General features: G+C 36.7%; 1 protein-coding gene across 1 annotated transcript in view; it reads left to right on the top strand.

Moving 5' to 3' along the window:
* Positions 1-23,537, top strand: part of MUC2 (mucin 2, oligomeric mucus/gel-forming) — a 65,134-nt gene that overhangs the window by 2,155 nt on the left and 39,442 nt on the right. The window contains exons 3-31 of the mRNA XM_027674211.1: positions 1,970-2,084; positions 2,210-2,300; positions 2,686-2,795; positions 3,016-3,232; positions 3,690-3,815; positions 4,500-4,617; positions 4,939-5,077; positions 5,716-5,826; positions 6,812-6,881; positions 7,461-7,598; positions 8,176-8,340; positions 8,805-8,899; positions 9,784-9,914; positions 10,574-10,825; positions 11,730-11,782; positions 12,055-12,164; positions 12,593-12,744; positions 13,188-13,326; positions 13,877-13,987; positions 14,293-14,472; positions 15,459-15,698; positions 16,838-16,994; positions 17,959-18,087; positions 19,843-19,990; positions 20,737-20,780; positions 21,350-21,547; positions 21,910-21,939; positions 22,299-22,793; positions 23,036-23,105. Of these exons, the coding sequence (XP_027530012.1) occupies positions 1,970-2,084; positions 2,210-2,300; positions 2,686-2,795; positions 3,016-3,232; positions 3,690-3,815; positions 4,500-4,617; positions 4,939-5,077; positions 5,716-5,826; positions 6,812-6,881; positions 7,461-7,598; positions 8,176-8,340; positions 8,805-8,899; positions 9,784-9,914; positions 10,574-10,825; positions 11,730-11,782; positions 12,055-12,164; positions 12,593-12,744; positions 13,188-13,326; positions 13,877-13,987; positions 14,293-14,472; positions 15,459-15,698; positions 16,838-16,994; positions 17,959-18,087; positions 19,843-19,990; positions 20,737-20,780; positions 21,350-21,547; positions 21,910-21,939; positions 22,299-22,793; positions 23,036-23,105 (4,134 nt within the window). The remainder of the gene's footprint in view (positions 1-1,969; positions 2,085-2,209; positions 2,301-2,685; positions 2,796-3,015; positions 3,233-3,689; positions 3,816-4,499; positions 4,618-4,938; positions 5,078-5,715; positions 5,827-6,811; positions 6,882-7,460; positions 7,599-8,175; positions 8,341-8,804; positions 8,900-9,783; positions 9,915-10,573; positions 10,826-11,729; positions 11,783-12,054; positions 12,165-12,592; positions 12,745-13,187; positions 13,327-13,876; positions 13,988-14,292; positions 14,473-15,458; positions 15,699-16,837; positions 16,995-17,958; positions 18,088-19,842; positions 19,991-20,736; positions 20,781-21,349; positions 21,548-21,909; positions 21,940-22,298; positions 22,794-23,035; positions 23,106-23,537) is intronic.

Genomic DNA, 23,537 nt, shown 5'->3' with positions numbered 1-23,537 from the left:
GCCACTTCTCAAGGAATTTTAACAGATATAACACAGGTCAAAATTTACAGTAATTTATATGTGGCAATATGTGCTTTTTCACAGTAAGCAGCAGTGTTTTTCTCCTGTAACATGGCTACACAAGAAACTAGTCCGACACCATTACTGATGTCAAGTACTGTCTTAACCTAGCCTTTCCATTATTAGCCTAACCTTTCAGTGTGTGTATATATACTCACTGAAACAAGGGAGGCTACTCATAAGTTAGGAAATAGGTCTGAAGATTCTGAAGAAACGGGCTATTAGTGTGTTTTAGCATAATTAAAAAAAAAAAATCTTTTTTATTGTCATTGTAGGACTTGGTTTAGCCAAGATTTGAACTTTTGCTCTTAAGTTTGGAAGCCACTACAATGAAAATGTGTTCAAAGGTTGAAAATCACATCCAGTTTTCCAAAGATCATACCAGAATGCATAAAAAAATGACAGAAATATTAAAAAATGCATTGTTTCCCCAACTTGAAAAAACTTTTTATTGGGTACTCAGGTCTTGAACTCAATAAAAAGCAAGTTTGGAAATCCTTTAAAAATTGTTTCTTTTAAACCTCTTTTTGTCTTACATAGTGTTCATAAGGCAATGGTTCATTTCTGAACAGGTTTTTGATGCCTGGGGAATTTATTTTTTTTAAAACTGAATTTTCCATATTGATCTTTAAATGATATATGATCCATTGTCATGTAAAATAGCATTTCACAGTACTAAAATGAAAAGTGTAAAGTAGAAAAATGTATGAATTTGCCTTATGGTACCTGATCCACTGATTGAGTGAATGTCCTAGAATTAGAAAAAAAGATAAATATTCCATGCAGTGGTAGCTGAAAGGTGAAAAGATGCCCAGTGTTTTATAATCCCTCTTGAAAAATGTAATCTCTCAAGAATTCATTGCCCAGAGGATGAACAATGCATTCAAAAGTAGAAACAATTGTTTCTGTGTTTGCACCTGGTATTTAGATGTGTAAGTCATTTGGCCATGTTAAAAATGCATGAGGTAAGTAGTTGGAAAAATCCCAGTGACAGGAATTCAGAGATAAAGCTCTCCCAGTCAAGAGACTAGTTAAGAGGAGATGTGCATACACATGCATGAATCCTGATGGATAGCAATTATATTGACAAATCTGTAAAAAATGAACCAGTTATTTTGACTGATTTCACTTTACACTACTTCTGCTTGAACAGACTCTAGTTTTCCAGATTTTATAGGATGAGGCTGCTTACCGTAATCCCTTTATTGCTGAATGAAATTCAGCAGTTCAGTTTGATTTGTAAGACAGACATACAAAATCAGGAGAGATCTGGTGAATTGATTCTTTATCACACAAAAATATCTGTGCTCAACCCTCTGCAAAGTATGTTCTGTCACCATTCTGTCAACCAAAAACTAAGTAACTAACTACTGAAATAATTACTCAATTCCTCTTAAAATGCTCCTTTTTTTCAAAATTTTGTTGGCAATCCCTGTATCTGCCTGTGCTTTTTGAACTCTTTTGAGGAGGAAGTTCTTTCCAAAGGAACAATCATTCTCTCTGAAATGGTTATCAGATCTTTTGGTAAAGAAAAGCTTTCATTTATGTTGTAGCTTCCTTCATGGAAGTAAATTTTTAGTGAGTGTTTGAATATCCTCTGTTAATACCACAATGATGATGGATTTTCCTTTGATTAAGTTGAAGACATCTGACATTTTGGTTTTTTCATCAGAGGACCTTGGGTAAACTTTGCCTCTGAAATAGCTTTGCCTTTTAAAGGCAATGAGTTATTGTCCCAAGTGTCGGAGAGAGATATTTTATGCCTCATTAAAACAAGGCATCCTGTGCAGCCAGGATGCGGTAGTCAGAGACTGGTTTCTCTGTTCCTTAGGGTATTTGGCTTATTACAGACATTCATGTCAGGCCTTATGTTTCTGAACTAATGTAAAATCTCCAATTTTCTTCCTAGTGTGAAGACACCTTACTACAGCTCTGGTCTGCTCATTGAGAGCAATGACATTTACACCAAAATTTATGCCAAATTAGGCATGGTTCTGATGTGGAATCAGCAGGATGCACTGATGGTATGTTTAATCAAAGTACTTTTTTTGGTGTTTTCTGGGATATTTCTCTATCCCAGTAGGGGAAAAAAGAGGAGGAAAAAAAAAGAGAATTCTTTTATGTTTTTCCTCTTTCGTTCATTACTTAGGTGGAGCTGGACAACAAATTTAATAACCGTACCTGTGGCCTCTGTGGGGATTACAATGGAATTCCAATCTACAATGAGTTTATCAAGGGAGGTGAGTCATTCTACCATACTGACAGTTGTCACAGAAGATAGGGTGACAAGCATTGTACATAGAAGCATCACAGGAAAGCAAATTTCACTTGAGAGATTTCTGTGATTGCTCCAGACTAAGCATCATGTTCCAGTGCTGCATTCCTGGTCTAAGGTTATTTTATTCCAGGTGAATCTTATTGTTCTTTTCTCAACTAGCCTTCTTTTCTTTCTTCCCCTTTACATTTTTAAGTATAGTTAAACATAATTCAGAGCAGATACTTGTGTCTGACATGTATTTGACACCATAGTAATTGTTTTCCTTGATCAGAAGAATCCCATGAATCAGATGCTCCTTGTGGTCAATTTTTGGGGCTCAGCAAGTTCTCAAAATTTTTTTCTCATAGATGCAAGCTACAATTCAATTACATATGGGAATTTGCAGAAGATCAGCAAACCCAATGCCAAATGTGAAGATCCAGATGAAACTCAGGCTCTTCCAAGCTGTAACAAGCATGTGAGTATTCCTACTGGTGAACTTCACTTGCATGGACACATCCTTGTGCTACGGGGAGTTAGTTGCAAGGAGCTTGGAAGACTGTCCATTCCAGGGCAAATGATTACTTTTCCTTTCTTGAATAACTGTTCAGAAGACAACAGTTTTTATGCAAGATAGGAAGTGACCAGAAGCTCAGATGTTTACAAATCTCTCAAACATTATTACTCTTTCTCCTTAGCGTGACGAGTGTGAGAGGCTGCTGACTTCCTCTGCGTTTGCTGATTGTCGGTTCCGTCTTAATTTGGAAACGTACATCCAAGCCTGCATGCAGGACAAGTGTGCCTGTAACGGCAATGAGGACTCCTTCTGCATCTGCAGCACCATCTCTGAGTATTCTCGCCAGTGTTCGCACGCGGGTGGCCGGCCGGGTGAATGGAGGACGCAGAACTTTTGCCGTAAGCAACGACACAAATTTTACAAAGACCCAAATACTTCATGGATGTAGAACCACGAAACATTTAAATTCATTACTTCTTTACAAAACTATTGGCGTATATTATAAATTTCATTCTAGGAGTACAATAAATTACATAATGTGTTCTCCCTGGTTTTTTTCTTCTATTAACCTTGTTATTAAGAAATCTTTTTCAGCAAGCAGAAATTCAGTTCCCATTGTAAGACTGAGAGGGCTGATGCTGCTGATGACCGAGATAATTTGATCTATCTGAAACCAAAAGAAATAAATGTATGAAACAGGGAAAGCACTTCAGAAATAGATAAACATGCTTTGCCAGGTGGAGTCTGGCTTAAGACATCACTGGCTTGAGAGGAATAGGGTATATGATCTGTGGTTTCTGAGGAATTATGGATTTTCCGCTCAAATAACTCCTGATGTCTTTCTTATTTTTTCAGCCAAGACCTGTCCTGATACCATGGTCTATAGAGAAAGCAGCTCACCCTGCACAGATACTTGCTCACACTTGGACATCAGCAGCCTTTGTGAGGAACACTACATGGATGGTTGTTTCTGCCCTGAAGGCAAGTGTTATTCTACCTGTTGTGTGTGGAACAAAACCAAGAGCTCTGGCAAAGAAGATCATAGCTAAAATATTAAATATAGTCAAATTATATCTTAAAAATGAGTACTGCTCTCCTTATTTTCCCCTCTAGGGGAACATAACTGTAAGATTTTTTTGAGGCAGTCATAATTGATTAATTAATCAATTATTTTATAGTTTGAACATATTAACACAATGACATGTAGTAAATTTGCTTTTTAATTCTCAACAAGTGAACTTCTGATAATATATAGAAAATCAACCTTTTTAGGTTGAATAGTTCTGAGACAAAGGACATAATTTACCATAGTGTCAATTAGGGACTGAGATTGAAATTCTCAGATTTACTGTCAGCCCTGGGAAAGATTACAACGATAGTCTTCAGAATATGCCAGAAGGACTGAAAATCTAAACCTATAACATTCTGAGATTGTTCCTGTATACTTACAGTAAGCTTTTTTATCTGTGTATAGTTCTATAAATGAATAGATTTGGATTTTCAAAGGTGGATAAAAGTGTTTTTCGTGTGTCTTACATTACAAAAAGTAGAAACACTATTCTTCGCAGTTTTGATAAACTCAGCGTGTGGCAAGTTGAGAGTTTCTCCTCTGTGGAAATTGCTTGTTTCAAAAAGAGCTGGAATAGTTAATGTGGTGTTTTATAGGAACTGTGTATGATGATATTACTGGAAAAGGCTGCGTACCTGTTAGCCAGTGCCACTGCAAACTCCTCGGAAAGCAGTATGCACCTGGAGAAAGCATTTCCAATGAATGTGAAGAATGGTAAGGATCCTGGTTGGAATACGCTTTTCTTTGAATGATTGTAAGTGGGTCTGTGTTCTTCAAATTTCCACTTGATCATAAGAGACGTCCTGAAAACATTCTGAACCTGATGTTTATGTTGCATGTCTGTAGAACCAAATTTCTGAAAAGTTTTCTTGAATCTATGGCATATGCCAGGGCAAATCTTAAGGAAATGGTCAAACATACAGTTTTAAACAACCTGGGGATATCTTGCTGTTTGCTAGATATACTGATGCTTTCAGTGCTCTCAGCTCCTGTAATACCTACGAGCATTTTTTTTTATTCTTTGTCTTTTTATAGCACCTGTAATTCAGGCAGATGGACATGCAAAGATTTACCTTGTCCAGGCACGTGTTCAGTGGAAGGAGGTTCCCATATTAGCACCTTTGATGGGAAGAAATACACCTTCCATGGAGACTGTTACTATGTATTGGCCAAGGTACTGTGTACTGTAGGGTTGTTCTCTTGTAGAGTATATACAAGTGTCTGTGGGCTGATATGTAACAGCTGTGAGTTATTGTTTTGTTTCATGGGAGTAAGGGAAGCAGAAATGCTCAAAGTTGTACTAGAAAGTTCAGGGTCGGCTGTAATAGCCCTAGGGGGAAGCTGGGGACTTATTGCAATGGGTGATTAACTCAGTCAGATAGTTATGCTGTCATTATCCAGTGGAGTCCTTTGTGTATCAAAAAGTCACTCTGGCTGCATGGACAGGTAAACTGCAAAAATTGGCAGATCTCAGGATCAGAAATTCTCAGTCAGTTCTGTAATAGCTGTTTCTCTGTCTGAGTGTTGAAGTCAGCTAGGGAAATGAGGTAGGCGGCTATTTCATTCATCTGTCCCCAAAATATCTATTGCCTGTTCTTCTAGATAATGGCAAAAATCTTGTTGAACTAGAAACCATGCCTCTGAATTTGTTTGAAAGAATGTTCAGCTGTAAAAGCTAGTGCTGACATGGTGGTCTTAATAGCTAAGGTCTGTAGCAAAGTTATGTGACAGATAAATTTAGTTTTTGTTTGGAAGTCATCTTGTGAGATTTTTTGATCGGACTAATGGACATTTATTTCCCTGTGATTGTAGGGTACTGCAAATGACAGTTATGCTCTCCTGGCAGAGCTGGCTCCCTGTGGCTCCACAGACAGGCAGACCTGCTTGAAGACTGTTGTGCTGTTAGCAGATCATAAAAAAAATGTAAGTTTTGTTCTATGGGTTCTGCTAGATACGCTGAAAATCAGCATATTTCCCTTATTGTGGAGGAACGGTTAATTCTTCTGGAGTTGTTATTGTGGATAGATAAGGCACCTCAGACAGGCTAAAGAACAACTCAGGTTTCTGCCTCGAGAATCCAAAATAGATCTAAACTTAACAAAAGGTGAAATTCAAAACAGCTGACATTTTCCCCTCTTCACTCTTCTACTCTGTGCTATATGATTATTCTCACAGTATTCCAGGTATCTGGAAGCAAGAATCCCGTTCTTCTTCCCCTCACAGTATTTTACTTTATTCAGATATAGTTTTATAAATATTTTTCAGAAGAAATCCTATCTTTGAATGTCAATACAATCCAACCTTCTCAAATATTCAATTTAGTATTCTGTTTGGTTGTGGTAATATATAGATTATGTTTATACATAATTTTACACACATGTACATATAATTTTCCTCATGTATTTCTGGACTTCCATGTCTTTGCCAGCATAACTAGAACAAAAGAAAACTGATTCAGAAACCAATAATTTTATGTTTCTGTGTGTACAGACTAGCATTTTATGAAGAAGTTTCATAAACTGCTTTCTGACGATGCCGGAATCATACTAAACCATTTCACTGAAGCTGTGGCACATGCTTTTATAAGGAATAGGAACTTGCTACAGATCCTGAAGACCTAATATTTTCTTTTACTTGTTGAAACCAAAGTGCCCAATATAAATGAGTTTTATATCTCATTACTGTTGTAGGCAGATGTAAGCGAAACACTGAATAGCAAATCAAAACCGTACTTGTATCCTACAGGTCTGCTGCCATTTAAATTTTCAGATGGTTTCTTCCTTTCAAAAATTTAAAGTTCTAGTCACAGCCTAAATGTGCAAAAGGCCTTTCTTGTTAATTTCCTTTTTATTAGTTCCTTTTCCTCCCAGTACTTGGAACCTCATTGATTCTATTTGCCATTGTACAGGTGGTGGTTTTCAGATCCGATGGCAGTGTGCTACTGAATGAGATGACAGTGAATGTGCCTCATGTGTCAGGTAAGTGACACAGTCTTGTATGTCCAGTCACACCTGACTTCTCATGTAGGAATGTTTTTTTTCCTAGGCAAAAGTGGAAGAGTGGCATAGGAAATTTATTCAGATTTGGTAACAAGGTGGGAATGAATGTGATTTAATAGACATCTGAGGATTTAATGGGATCACTGACTCTGTATAGAGTGGATGACTGAAAAAATGTCCTTTCACTTTTTTCGTAACTCTTGAATATACTTTGGCATGTAGCTTGAGAAAGAGGAATTGCCATGACAGAAAGTTAAAGCAGATAATTTACCTTGCCTGTGAAGCGGGGTATTTAGCACTTTCCAAATTTGGCTACATTGTGTGTACGCCATTTAGTTCTGGTCCCAGAGATGAGTCACTACATGTAATGAGCTTTTTAAATTAGTGAGGACCATCATCGTACCTAGTAGGCCAGTGATTTTTAAAGGAAAAAAAATTATTAATTTGATCCTGGTCTCAGAGTTTTCATGACAGGTGATACCTTAGAATCTAATAAAAAGTATTTCTTCTGGCAGCTTGTGTGTGTATTTACTGCACAGTTCATGTTTTGTTTTTCAGCCAGCTTCTCAGTATTCAAGCCATCTTCCAACTACCTTGTTGTACAAACATCTTTCGCGCTTCAGGTGCAGATCCAACTGCTTCCAGTCATGCAACTGTTTGTGACTGTGGATCAATCAGTTCAAGGAGAAATTCAAGGCAAGTGTCTATTCAAATAGGAAGCAAAGTCATGCTGTTCCACAGCTGAAGATTCATGTACTCTTTACATGAGAGATAACTCATGCTACTTGTTGATTCAAGAAGAGGAAACTGAAAGCAGAAACCAAATCATTGGAAGCAAATGGACTCAAGCAAACTAGAAATGTGTTTTTATTTTTTCACATTGAAATGATCTATCACTCTGGTGCCAGTACAGAGATATTTCTTATAATATTCCTTACTTCTGTATTCAGTTTAATTTTTAACTATACACAAAAACAGGTTTTTGGTGCCTTTTGTGTTTTCAATATCATCAGAAAGCGTAAAATTACAGGTTGAGGTGGTAATCTCCTGAGACAGAGATATCTTCATGAAGACTATTCTTCTCAAGAGGTTGAAGATTTAAAATAGGGCTCCTAAAACTTCAGTATTTGTCATTTGCATCAATACTGAGGTGGAATAATCAGCTGTATGAACTTCTGTTTCTTGTGTTTGTGACCAGTTGTCCCTTTTCTTTGACCTTTTAATATGAGAATGAGTAATGATTATGTAAAATTTTTACCTTCTTTTCCAATAGGTCTTTGTGGAAACTTTAATGGAATGGAAGGTGATGATTTTAAAACAACCAGTGGGCTGGTAGAAGCTACAGGATCTGCCTTTGCTAACACATGGAAAGCTCAGTCCATCTGTACAGACAGGGTAGAAAAGCTGGAAGACCCCTGCAGTCTCAGCATTGAAAGTGGTAAGTACATGAATAAGTCAGATGGTTGGCTTCTGCCAGAATGAGCAGTGTTTGCTGGATATTACTGCAACAGGCGTGTAAAAGTTGTAGTGTGGCGTTGAAGATTTTTTAGATTAATATCTGCACGTATGTTCACATACAAGCACTCATTTCCCATCAAACTGAAGTGAAAGTTTAAGGGGTGATTGTAGAAGGGTCCTGAGCCGGAAGATTGGGAAGCAAGATCATTAATTTATATTATTTGTAAAGGCGCTTGTATTTCCTAGTATTGTTTATCCTTATGTTTAACTTAGCTTCAGGGTACTCAAATGGAAAGGGTTGTCACAATTCTATGTAAACCAGTTGCAGCAGTAGGATACAGGTTTTGATTTTATTATTACATGTTTCTGAATTTATGTGTCAGCGTAACTAGACACGGCACAAGGAAGATAAAGAATTGTGATGAATTTCTCTTTTTTTTTCAGCAAATTATGCTGAGCATTGGTGTTCTTTGCTGAAAAACCCAGAAGGTCCTTTTGCAAGATGTCACTTAGTCATTGATCCTTCAGAATACTATAAGGTATTGTAATCTTGCACGCTTTTTAGTACTGCATTATTTCAGATGGTTAACTGTAGACATTTAACATTGTTCAAATGTTTGAGACATTACCCGGTAGCTTGCCCATAAGTGCTGGTGAACTCTTTGCATTGATTGACTCAAGCAGCGTGGCGTGTATCCAAAGTATCTCCTCTGACGAGATTCTTACAAGGTGCTGCTGAAGTTTGCTTTCTTATGTTTTGTATTTAATGAACATTTTTATTGGATTGGATATTTGAACTGAAAAGAAGATTCAAGAGATGCAAATGTGCACCAACTACCTTTAAACATTAGCTGCTATAAAGTCATGAAAAAAAAGTTTCCTATATATTGGTTGGAATGTAACACCAAATCATTTTCATGCCAGAATCTCCATGATTTTTTTTCCCCTGTGCTCGTTGGTGTTGAGCATAAGTGAGGCTTACTGAGGAAAAAGAAGAAATACCAAAGTTATTTCTTATACTTGGAACTCAGTCTGAGCTCAAATGTTGTGAAGATCTTCAAAGATCTGGTTAATATTTTGCCATTATGATTTCTATTTTTTGTGGATCTCTGCATTTCTAATTTGTAACTGAGAAAGAACAGTATCAATATCCTTTGAAAAAGGTGTTGTCAGGAGGCTGGATATTTTTTAAAAGTTCAGGAGGCTTGGCTTAGGTTAGAGTAAGCATCCAAACATATTCATTGTGTATGAAATGAAGCAGCACTTTCAGTCTCTGGTCTTTGTCCATTCCTTCCATTGTTCTCCGGTCATGGGAATTAATAAACAACATCAGGAAAAGTACACAAGATATTTTGTAGCAACTCAGTTGCAATTGCCAATTGGTTTCCTGTGAGTTTACTGACTCTTTCATTCTTTTTTTCAGAAATGTAAATATGACACATGCCTCTGTGAAGATAATGAAGAATGCTTGTGTGCTGCCCTGTCCTCTTATTCGAGAGCCTGTGCTTTCAAAGGAATCATACTGGGAGGCTGGAGAGACAGTGTCTGCAGTAAGTAGTGGAACTGTAATCCCTGTTGAATTAATTAGCCATAAGAAACAAGCAGGCTCTCTCTGCATTTGGTTGTTAGTGATCTCAATGTTAAGGGATTTGGAGTATCTTAGAAATGTCTGATGGACCTAAAAGAGACAATGCTTATAACGTTTACTAATTCATATTATATTCTTTAGCTGTAATTTGTTCATGACATATTTAAAAGTAGAAAGCATTACTTTTCACTTTCACCTTCTTTCCCCAGTTTAAATACTAATGTCATTTCTTTGATTAATGGAATCCCAGCCATCAGGGCTTTTACGTTGCCTTTGTTTATCAGTGTCTTTGTTTATCATCATGCTAGCTTTTCATCAACAGTGTGGTATTGTTGAGACTAGGAGTTTATTATATTGTGCTCTCTCTCTCTGATTATCAGTATGTGAAATAAATAGGGGTATGAAAGTAGAAACTATTAGTAACAGTTAAAAATAAATCTTCAACTGGAAAAGTTAGGTTAGTGTTACTTGTCACTTCTGATATTTTTGTACTTTAATAAAATCTAAGGGAATGTTTTTATCATTACATACCGCACAGCCAAGGAAACCAAAATGGAAATGTCAAGGCTAAATTGTCCGTCCTGCATGTCTTATTTATCAGTTTGTTTATTTTCCCTCCAGGCAGTGAAGTGTCTGCCTGTCCAGGAAATCAAGTCTTCCTTTACAACATTACAAGGTGCCAGCAAACCTGTCGTTCCCTTGCTGATGGTGAAAAGTATTGCTTGCAAGACTATGCTCCTGTGGATGGCTGTGGCTGCTCGCCTAATACATACCTGGATAAACAGGATAACTGTGTGCCCATCTCTGAGTGCCCATGTTATTACAAGGGATCATACCTGGAACCTGGGGAATATTTTACAAAAGATGGAGAACGCTGGTATGTTTTTTTGTGGCTTCTTGTTTGTTGGGATAAAAGACTTTAAAAAAATTGCTTATTAGGTGTAAGGTGCTTAGCTTTTTTGGTACTTAATGAACATTTGTAATACGTTTCACAATATCTTCATGCCGAGCAAAGTACTATGCTTTTGCAATTTAATTTATCAATAATTGAGAAGTGCAGCTTGCTTTGGAGGTGTGAGTACTGGCCTTCACAGATAAACATTACTTTGAAGCTGCACTGTTAATAGGGCTTTGTTAAGCAGAGGTGTAAAAAGAAGATAAAAGGCCAACTATATGTTATGTTGCTGTTTCCTTTTCTGGCAGAGACAGATTACTTGTGTTTTCTGTGGGAGGAAGGTCCCCTTGATATGTATTAATATAGCATAGGCTTTTGAAAGCAACTTTCATGATTCTGTTGTATTTCGCCATGAACCTTGGCAATTCTTTGCTGCCTGAGTCATTGGTGCAAACTGTTATTACCTTCTCCTGCCCAGGAGAAGAAGCATACAGGCCAACAAATTTGCAGAATATGAGTTGAATAGGCATGAAAATACACTGTGTATCCAAATGAAGTCTTTGATTTAAATTCCCATTTTTATCTGTTTCATTATTATCTGTTTCCTGAGCCATCAAAAACTGCAATATTAAGGATTAATGAAATGGCTGTCACTCCTTAAAACATAACCTTTCTGTGCATTAGACCTAAAATCTTGCTACACTCTTTCTCCAAGTGAAAATTCGTGACTGTGTTTCAATAGAATTGACTTGAAATATCAGTAGAAATTATGCAGAACATCTTTGATAAATACTCTAAAATTTATATAAACCAATCCTTAGACTTAAGTTGAAGACACTGAGCTTGTTTGGTTTTTTTTTAATTTCCACTTACTTCACTTTTTTAGTGTTTGCCGAAATGCAAAGGTTCAGTGTACCTCGGTGAAATTAAGAATGAAAAGTAAGTGACATTCTATAAAGTAAAATAAAATAAAAACTGTAACCAACCTTCAAACCCAAACTACTTTCCTTTTGAATTCTCCACTTACTCGTTTTGGATGATTTTTTCTATGTAAAACGTTACACATTTTCACTTTGTTCTCTCTTCACTGAGCCTCTTTTTTCCAAAAGGATAAAGCATGTGCTGAGATTTCTGTCTCAGTAACTACCATCTTTCACACACATTTCTTTTGCCTTTTCTTGACTGATCTAAGCCAACAATATACCTTTCAGGTGCAGAACAATGTTCTTCTAACAAGACATTCTTTGACTGCAATGCATCCTCAAAATGGACTTCACAAACACCCGTACAACTTAGCTGTCATACCCCTCTAACAAATCATGTATGTATTCAAGTTTTCTTCAGGTCATGTTTTCTTTATTCTGTATTCTCTAAATGACAGAGTGCTACACAGAAAATACAGCTGTAACTAACAGTTTATTTCTCTTTGGTTTAATCTTCCATTTTTTCTCCCCAACGATGTTAATCTGTTGCCATTTTCATGATGAATCCCCTTAGAGTTTCCCTCTCCTCTTTCTTTTTACTGTGTCTTCAGTAGAGTTGTAACTCCCAAGGGAAATAGGATTTGGGTTCTTAGACAACCAAAATAGAAAAGAAAAACATTACTAACCTAGAAAGAAGAACCTTATAAAACTAATAAATATTAGGCTGTTTGGTTATAAATGCAGTTTTTAAAGTGTGCTTGTGAAGAAGTGGAATTAAAATGCAGTACATTATCATAAGGTAACCGTTTCTCCTTATATTCTTTAGTTCCAGACAGAGTGTGTCTCAGGCTGTGTGTGTCCTGAAGGTCTATTTGATGATGGCAGAGGAGGCTGTGTTGAGGAGAAGGACTGCCCATGCATTCATAACAACGAGTGGTATTCTTCTGGACAGAAGATAACAGTGGACTGCAACACCTGGTAAATTATAATTTTGAACTCTCTTCTAGAATATATTCTATGCCATGTATTAATAGTCATGTCTAGGCTTATGCATTACAGCGGCTGCAAAAACTGTAATTATCATCTTTTATTTCCAGGAATATTTATTGCTATCTGAGGAAACACAGGTTCTGCTGAAAATACTGGGGCAGTAGCTACCTCTGTTTTCAGTAGGCATCTGGTGTTAGGAAAATGCACTCATTTTTTAAATATAAATGCTATCTAAAGATCTGAAGATCTTTAGCTGACCAGAGTTTAAAATCACATTATAAGCTTAAAACCAGGCAAAACTGTTGAAATTGAGACTTGGATATTTTGCACATTATCATATTGTATTAGGCAGCTGCTTGGTTTGGTTTGCAGTTTTCCAAATGGCGCACTCTTGGCGCGCCTAAAAATTCAACTTCTCTGCTCTTTTCTAGTACCTGCCAAAAAGGGGTTTGGAGCTGCACTGCCAATGAGTGCTATGGGACTTGTATGATATATGGAAGTGGCCATTATATCACTTTTGATGGAAAATTCTATGACTTTGATGGGAATTGTGAATATGTGGCTATTCAGGTAATGCTCATCAGGAGGGCTGAAATGGCATTTGATTGCCTTGAAGATCTACTTTCCTCTTTGGTTTTGTCATTCTTTATTGTGTGCCATCACTGTTCCTGAGGTGTTCACACATTCTCCTGGAAGAAATTGTGTATTTCCAGTGCAGGCCGGCTGTGTGAATGTCACTTTTTCTTCTCATATAGTGGTCATAAACTATATGTAACAGAACTATTTTATAGTGAGAGTTAACAGCTCATTATCAGTTGCAAAATAAATCCATATTCTAAGTTTAGAAACCAAAGATACTTATATTTAAAAATATATTTGTCAGTTCGTTTTATTGTCCTACTTGCTTTCCCAGGCCAAGACACTATTTGTATGTATGCAGAGAAATCTGTGTATGTGATTGTGAGTCTGTAAAAATATATGTATGTAGGATCTCACATTTGAAGCAGCAGTAATGATTTGTACATTGTGAAGACTTAAATGATTGTAATTATTATGACATTGAACTAAAATGAAATATTCTACCTAATTTTCTCATGCTTATTTTTTTCTTTTTCAATAGGATTTTTGTGGTGACAAAAATTCCAGTGGCTCATTCAGCATCATCACAGAGAATGTCCCTTGTGGAACTACAGGAGTCACCTGCTCAAAAGCTATCAAAATGTTTCTAGGGGTGAGTAATGATACTCAGTGAGTATATATCAGTATTCAAGTATTAACAAAAAAGTAATGCTCCAAAGCCACATCCCTAAAAGCACCTGTAACTAGTGTTAGAGGCCATATCAAATTAATCTGTAAAGGTGTAGATCCTCAGGTGATTAAACCTCTCACAAACACAAGTGCTACACCACTTGTCATCTTGGAAAGTCATCCCAGACTCTGAGCTATTAGTGTCAGAATGAATTGCATTGTAATGAGTGTCTAATATTTTCTCTCATCGTAAAAGTTAGTTACAATATTTCTCTTTTTATCTTTCAGAAAACTGAACTGAAATTGGAGAACAAAGAGTACAAAGAAATTCAGCGAGATGTTGGTGATGATGTGCTTTATTGGAACAGGACAGTAGGCCTCTACCTCGTTATTGAGGCTAGCAATGGTGTGATGCTTATCTGGGATAAGAAGACTACTGTTTTCGTCAAGCTGAGCCCCGATTACAAAGTTAGGACCTGTCTGTCTTTTTCTGAAGTAGTATTATGAAAAGATAAGGAAACATTAATATTCTTTTATTCTGACTCCCTGACTCTCTTCACATTGATTAGCTTGCATTATTACTACCACAGCTTGCAGAGGTGCTACTGGGGTTTCTTACAGTCTATCACAATGCATTGCAGAGAATGCATAGGATATTATTGCAGTAGAGCTAAACATCTAACACACTCTGAGTTTGTGAACGTTGATAGCCAACCATCTAAAGTGATTTAGGGATGCAAACTGACAGGACAAGCACTTGGAAACCTGCACACAATCTCAACCCTGTATTAAAACCAAACTCCCTATGCATTGTATGGAGATGGTTCTGGTTTCTGAAAATCAGCATGCTGAATTGGAGAGTATTGAGGCATTGTATAAACAGGGACGTACTATATCTTGAAAGGCTGATGGACCTTAAATAGCACTACCAAAAATTCACTACTGAGGGTAGATTGCGAAGTGTTTTCTTTCAAGTGAAATGGATCCCTGTAATTTCTTTTCCATGGATGAGGAAATAGTGCTCGTTATGTTAGAAGCTTTTTAAAAAAAAAAACAGTTTTGAGCTGAATTGAATTACCTGAGGCTTATATTAATAGCTGAGCTATGATAAATTGAGAAGAATGGAAAATAAATTAATTCTTCTCAGCTGAAAAAGGCTTGGCCACTCTTTAGTGTTTTAAGTGGATATGGGGACAGAGATATGGAATGTATACACTAGATATAATTGGTTTCAAGGAGGGAAGACACAGCAGCTGAATAGTTTGCTGAGTACACAGACAAATAAAAATTTATTTTCTGTACAAATGATTTGGGAATAAAGATGAAAGTCATCATTTACACAGACAGACAGCCATCATTTTTAATGTCAATGTTTTGCTCTTACTTTACCAGAGCCTGTTTCTCACTTCCATGCTATATTTAAAAACTGTGGATATGTCAATTTTCTTTTCAAGGGCAAAGTGTGTGGTCTGTGTGGCAACTTTGATGACAAGTCAAACAATGACTTTGTAACAAGGAGCGGACTGCAGGAGACCAATGCTCTGAAGTTTGGGAATTCCTGGAAACAGTCTCCCATGTGCCCAGATGTCACACAAGAGATTAAGCCTTGTGATATGAAACCACATCGGAAGTCCTGGGCAGAGAAAGAGTGCAGCATTATCCTGAGCGAAGTCTTCAAAATTTGTCACTCCAAGGTTTGTAGAAGGAAGTAGATGATGGGACAGCACAGTGCATTTCTGTTACTGCAGCAGCAGAGAGACCATGAGAAATTAATGAAGAGATGGTTATTATGAATTAATGAATAGAGGGATCTTTAATTAAGTCTTCAGTACAGCTACAGGTGTTAGCACATTTCACCTAGCCTTAGTCAAAGTAGGCTGAGCCTCTGTGGCAGTGGGACTGTGTCAGTAGTGGTGGCAGCCCCAGCTGTACAAACCCATATTCATCACCACAGTTTCACTGCTACTGCTTTGCAAGTCAACTTCATAAATCTACCCTGTCTACGTCGTGTTTGCTGCAGTTGCACCACCTCTTGTTGAGAGACAGTCAGTATTATAAGTTCTGAAAGACCTTACAATCATCAGACTCATCTCCTGACAGAAACGCATACTATACTTGAAAGGGTGCTGGTGCTGAATACTACTGCTTCTTGTAGTATTCAATTCCACAGAAAGGATCTCCTTGGAGACCACTGACATCATGCAGTTTAGACAGGCAGCTGCTGGTACTGTGCCTCCAAATGGCCATAGCATACACAGTTTGTTCTTAACTCACAGTAGAAAAGTCACAAATAATTGTCAATTTATTTAACTTATTATATATTTCCATGTGGATCACTTCAGCAGCTAAAATCCAGTCTAAGTTTCTCCTCTTGCAGTCCCAAGCAAAAAAATGCTTTGCTAATTTGTCCTTAGATAAACTCTAAATACTAACAAGCACAAAATTATCTGCTTCATATTTGCTGTGTAGAGCAGCCTTTCTGACATTGCTCACCACTTGGTTGGCAAAGATTGCTGGAAGATAAGAATTCACTGGCATCAATTCAGCTTGGATTTGAGAGCACTAAAATGGAACTCTGTTAGAAAATGTGGGCACTGCCAAGGACTCTTATTTTTTTCAGTCATAGCAAATTATGAAGGTGCTGTATTTTTTAAGTCTATTATTACCCAAAATATATTGAGCAGCTTCAAGCCTGTAAATGTTTGTTTGTGATTGGTAATTCTTAGAAACAGTCTCATTTCTACTCAGCTGAATTCCCATGTCTCAAGAGCTCTCAAACTTATTTGAAAACTAATTTGGAGATGAACTGGGGCATCATTTCTTTCCCCAACAGGTGGACCCAGTTCCTTTCTATGACGCTTGTGTTCATGATGCCTGCTCTTGTGACAGCGGTGGAGATTGTGAGTGCTTCTGTTCTGCAGTTGCTGCTTATGCCCAAGAATGTACCAAGGTTGAGGCCTGTGTTTTCTGGAGAACTCCTGATATATGCCGTGAGTAATAGTTAAACACAAATGTATCTTTCTAGCTGCTGTCAGAAAGTCAGTCAAATAAATCATTAATGCTATTGCTGCAAGATCATGCTGCCTACACAATGAAATTTATTTTCACAGCATATCAGGGAACAATCAGGACTAGTAAATTTGTATATTTCAATTGTCTTTTATTCAACCTGGCTTCTTTCTTTTTCCCCTTTTCTCATTTTCACTTTTCCCCCTTTCCCCTTTCTCCCTTTTCCACTTTTCTCTTTTTGGTTTTCCTTTCTGTTTAAAGTCATCCTTCCAATTGATAGTTGGTGAACTGCAACTCCCATTATCTTTTTCCTTTCTCATTTCTTCACATTATTCAGAATTTGATTTTAGCAAAAAGTATGTAGCACTCCTGTGTAGATGAACCTAATTAATGTTGTGAACAATGTAAGATAGTACTTAATTTTATTACCCAAAAAGTACTCAAATCCAAATTTTCAGAATGTCAGAAATATAAAATTTTTTATTTTTAAAAATTCATTCTGTTTCAGAATTAGGACTAATTGTTGTTTTTCAGTGTAAGAAGTCAGTGAAAAAAAATTATAAGTTTCAGTCAACTCTGATATATAAGTTAGTAAAAGCTCCTTTGTCCATAGTCATCTAAGCTGAATTTAAGCTGTATCCATAATGACTCATATGCTTGCTCTTGGCCTGCTGCAGGTGACTCACAGCCTATGTGATACAGCAAGATGGAACTATTTTGTATATACTGCAAAAATTTTTAGGAGTTTGCTAGTAGAAATCTTGGGCACCAGAGTTTTGCTGTACCCTAAGTTTAAGCACAGTAGCAGAAAGTCCAGGTCCTATACCTCAGGAGAAATTTTGCTGGCTTACCATGTAAATTTATTTATCTTGTGCCTTTAAAGACCTGATCAGAACTGCATTTGGACAACCCTGTTTTTAATCAACTTCTCTTTTTTCCCATCAGCAATATTTTGTGACTACTACAACCCTCGCGATGAGTGTGAGTGGCACTATGAGCCTTGTGGCAGTAATATCACAACCTGCAGGATGATTAATAATGTCAGCACCAACTTTACAGTACCATACCTGGAAGGTAATAAATTCCTGTATTCTGTTTTATATAACTTTGTGTACCTTTTAATGAGTATGGAATAATCAATCAGCTTGATGAGATGTTCCTAAATCTGCTATGTTGAATTTGTCTCCAGTCTTACATAAGCGTTTCCTATCATGGAATTTATTAACATCAGTGGGTGATAGTTAAAATGCTGTCAGCCATAAAACTGGGTCTCTGCTTGGGTAATATCCTCATACATGCAAGATTATTACACCATGGTTATTTTACCTCCCTTCTTAAGGTATTTCAGGGAAGGAAAAATCTTTTATATGGTAAAGAAGCAAGTTACTGATAATTGGGGTTTTTTAACCTTATATATGCATCAACTTATAACCTTATTTATGCATCAGATCATCTTGATTTTACTGGATTAATGTGCAGCATTCTCCTACCTTTACCCTGGAAAATATCTTTGATATCAGACACACAGATGCTGCTGTATATTGGATTCTTATTGGAGATTCTATTTCATTTGTAGATGCCATATTAGTAGGTGAAAGTCCTTGTGCTTGACAACTGAAAAGGAATTTCATGTTATAGTGACTGCAATGATCCAAGAATGTGAATGACTTTACAAATGTCTTCTGTTTTACCACGTGGTAAAGCTGGAGAAAACAGTCACATTTTTGGCTACACAGTCTTTTGGTCTGGACTGGAAGCACTTATCTCTGGTTTAGGGATTGAAAAGAAATGCCTCAAGCTTGACTTTGCTTTGGACTGCTAGTAAAAAAATGAAAAGAAAAAAAGCCACAAAACAAAACCCAAGGGAAAAACAAAACAAAACAAAACAAAACAAAAAAACCCCCAAAAATTCCTAACCAAAATATTTTTTAAAAATCAGCAAACCTCTATGTTTTAAAATAGATTGTCTTAGATTATTAGAAAGATTTGGAAAGTGTCAGAAGGCAGATTATTATATAGCCAATTATCTTTCTAAATTATTTTTGTTGTTTATCTTCAGTAGAAATGTAGAGCACACCTACTTTTGTTAGGACATCTTTATTACAGTCTGGCAGTGTAATGGGACTTTAAATATCAGTTAAATACACAGTACTTCACTTTAAAGGCTATGTAGAACTCCAGTGTAGTATAAAGAGGATTTCATAAGAGTTTATTTGGAGGCAGGACACATTAAATATTTTTTAAAGTGTATTTATATGAAAAATGCAATGAGAATTGACAGTCAATTAATCCCTTGCAGTGGAGTTTGGATGACTGACCAAAGGTATGGAAAAGTGCAGATAAATTATCAGTTTGAGGTGGAGATACCTGGTCTGTTAAAGGCACATAAACAAGTGCTAATGTTCCAAAAAATGTATTAAAAAACTTGTTTGTTAGTGAATTTGCTTCCATATTCCTCACAAAAGTATTGTTGATGTAGCGATCTATAAAAAAATTAGGATGTTTCTTTGTCTTAAACTTACTAGCTGCCCACAGAAATGAATATAAATTAGGGGTTTCTCCAAGATGTTGAAATAGGTAGGAAAAATAGCTTCCCTAGTTTTCATTACAAAACCCTGGCTCAATCCTCCTCACCCCAGTATTTTCAATGAAAACTGTTTAAGTCTTTTGGAAAGACTAATTGTTCAAGTATTGATTTGAATAGTTTTTGATTTCTTTCACTATGCTTGATTCAGTGAGAATCATTTACCTTCAGAAGGTAACCTATCACTGAGTTAACTTCTTATACTTTTTCTTCTTCTTGTATACTGTTTTACTTGTCATCAACAGGCTGCTACCCCAGATGTCCTAAGGACAAGCCTATTTACAATGAAGAGACAAAGGAATGTGTGCCTGAAGATCAATGCTGGTGTTACATCGATGGAATTCAAGTTCCCCCTGGGCATGAAATACCCACAAAAGAAAACTGTACAATATGGTATATAAAAATTACAAAAACTCTTGCAGTAATTCAGGAAATAATTTATGTATGCTAAGTCTCTCATTTACTTTACTGGGCTTCAAGCAAATAGAGATGAAACTTCAGCTGAAGAGCTGGTATATTCTTGCATTTCATAATTTTCCATAACCATTCAGATTTCTGGTTGGTAGCCTTGTTATAATAAGTGTGTTACCAAATTCATTATTTATACTCTTTGAAGTGATATAAATGTCATAATGGCACAAAACCTGGCTGAGTCTCTAGAAGAACCTTTTGATTCTTCGTGGCTCTGGGAAGAGAGGGACTACTCTGCTTTGCATTCTCACTTAAAACTGGACTTCTGAAATCACTATAATCTGAAATACTCTATACTAGCCCTGAAAGAGACACTTGAGTCCTAACAGCTCAGTCATAGAGCCTTGCCAGTGATAGCACTTATACCGCTGGCTCCACACGGTGACCCTTATCTAGCTCTGAAACACAGTTGTTATTGTACTGTTGCAACTTGCAACACAATGTGTATCATGATAGTTTTAAAATGTGGTACTTAAAGAAATGAAAGTGATGACATAGTTTGAATGAAACAATGATAGACAATACTAGAGAATATTGTATCCAGAAAAATACACAGTAGTGTGAATGAAGATCAAGCAACAAATTTCTGTGTTTCTGTGCTCTTGGCTCTGCTAACAGCTGTCATAAAACATCAGCAACATTTTAATTGTTTAAAATTTTTCTTCTAGTGTCTGTGGCCCCTCAGGATCCATACAATGTAAACCAGTTCCAGGTAAATAATGTTTGGGGTTTTCTACAAACAATAATTAAAAAATGCATAGAACTGCTAGGTCTAACTCTACAAAAGAGTTAGTATTGATTTAGAATAATTCTCTCCAGTGCCAGTGAAAGTTCTGAACAAAGAAAATTGGGTAGCACTTTTGTTGAATCTTGCTCTTAGTACTTCTTGTTCAACCTTTATCTCATGTTCCTTCATTTTTTCTCCCCATGTCCTTGTATTTAAACTAATGGATTTCACTACAAGAATTTGCACTTCCTGAATATGTAGTTATTATGGAAAACTGTCAGATAGTAAATTACAATTATTATTTCTCTCAGAACACTTTAAAACTTAGTTTCTAAGTCGGTTCCTCCAAATGTTTTATGCAGGACTTGATTAAATATGTTCTCATGTTGCTTTAAATGTAAAGATAAATTAGCACAATATATTAGATCTAAGATCCAGGTGCAGCTCTGAAAAAGCATGCATAACTCATGTAAATGGTCTCTTTTCCATAAGTATTTTGCCTTTGCCTCTTACCCGGTAGTAGAAAAATTGCACAGTAAAGCTCTTTCTTGCAGGGTGTCCTTGTGTCATCAATGGAACGAGTTATGAAGTGGGTCAGACTGTGGCACAAGTACAGGATGGTGACATATGTATAACATACATTTGTGCAGAAAATGGTTCTGTGGTTCCAGATAAAATCTACCCTTGTCCAACATCATCCTCACCTACAGTCCTTTCAACCTCATTTCCTACCAGTACTCTTACCACCACAGGTAAATCTTCAACAGAGATGTGATTTAAAAATTATTTTCTTTAAGAAAAGTATTTTAAATATTGAATGTATAAGTATATGGGCTTATAGATGACACAGAGCAATGCTTATGACACAGATAGAGCAACACAATTTTATCACACTACAGTAAGAAAGATTTTAACATTTTGAGTTGATTTATTTCTTATAGAAGAAATTATAACTATAAATGTACAGGGTGCCTTCCTAATTCTGACAAAAATGTTAGCATCTCAATTTTCTCAGTAGTGTCAGCAAAGAATTATAATTAGGATATTTAAACATACTATTATATTTTTTGAAAGCTTGAAACTGATGGAGTAATCTCTTTTTGTTCTGTTTCAGTTACCACTACAAGCCATCCAGTTACTACAAGTAAGTTTTAAAATATCAAAGTTAAAAAATGTCAAAGAAATATTTAAAGGAAGAGTACAATAAAGACAATCACTACAGAAAAATATATTTAAAAAAAAATAATTTTTTATAATTCCAAAAGTGTGATTGGTATAGACGGAAGAAGAACCTTTAAATGTGTCAGCTTGGTGATTTTATTTTGATGCAAAACTTCCAGTTTAAAACCCTGGTAATATAGAACCAATTTTAAAACTCTTTTCTTCGGAAAGATGACAAATTGCAATGCATTCCTCTAGTCCTTAATGGAAGAAAATAAAAAATTGATCTTCTCAGAATATTTTCTGTAAACTCAGATGTGAAATCTCTGTCTTCTCTTGCAGCTCCATGCTTTGGATTAATCTGTGATTGGACTGAGTGGTTTGATGTTAGTAATCCTGAAAAAGATGGTGGTGACTATGAAACATACGATGAAATAAGAAAACATGGATACAAAATATGTGAAGCTCCTGAAAAAATTGAATGCAGGGCAGAGGATAAACCTGATGTGAGCTTAGAGGAACTTGGTCAGAAAGTGCAGTGTAATGTTTCGTATGGACTAATATGTAAAAATGAGGAGCAAGATGTAACTATGTGGCAACTTTGCTATAATTATGAAATCAGGGTAAACTGTTGTGAGTGGCAAGAAATTCCCTGTGAGGTGACACCTACACCTAGTACACCACGAACTACAACTTCAACCACCACCAAGACATCAGTACCTCTCACCACTACATCCAGGATTCCAACAGAAATTATCACCTCGACCACACACATTGCTTCCACCACAAGTGAACTTACACCATCAGTCTCCACTCCAGTAACTTCAACACCTCCAGGTATTTAAGAGAAAAATACTCTCTGATTTTACCTTGCCATTGGAGAAATAAAGGCCTGTTGACTACTAAAGGCATGTGACGTTTATAGCACATGTTGTGCTGCAAGGAAGTCTTATGCAGGTTTGGGGGTTCTATATTTCTGCTGGAGACAACATTCCTGGAATGACCAGTTGTGTGAGATAAGAGGAGGCCGTGCCTCAGGCTGCCATCACTAGAGGCATTATCTGTGTGGGGCTGTGCAGAATTGCTTCATCAGGCTGACATCGCACCACAGGGAAATGCCATGATAACCAGGAAGGAACATATTCCTGGGTATGCTTCCTTCCCTAACCACAGCTTCCCTTCTCAGCTCTTACTCAATGAGTTAGTAAGGTCTTTATGTAATGAGGCAGATACAGAAAGCCCCATCAAGATCAAAAGCACTGCTCTACCAAATCTCTTGAATATAGGCTGGTCTTTCTGATTTTGTGAGAATCACCTTCCAGGACCATCCCTAGTCTCTTTGCTAGGAGAGGAGGGCCATGACCCTGTCTGTGCATAGATTTCAAGGAGTCTGCTACTCTGGGGCCAGAAAGGAAGGGCTACTGATAGAGGCCTTTCATGTGCCAAGAGTGGACTGATTGCTATAGCAGCTCTCTAACGTGTAATTTCTGTTCAGTATGTATCAAGTCCCACTCATGCATCTTGTGCCATTGTTTGTTTTCTCTGTGCCTGCTGTTTCTAACAGGCCCAGGTTCATCGACA

This window comes from Neopelma chrysocephalum, unplaced genomic scaffold (genome assembly GCF_003984885.1).
Source record: "Neopelma chrysocephalum unplaced genomic scaffold, ASM398488v2 Primary Assembly neopelma1_24, whole genome shotgun sequence".
NCBI lineage: Eukaryota > Metazoa > Chordata > Aves > Passeriformes > Pipridae > Neopelma > Neopelma chrysocephalum.
The sequence above is the reverse complement of the archived record's forward strand: the minus strand, read 5'-3'. Positions and strand labels throughout refer to the sequence as shown.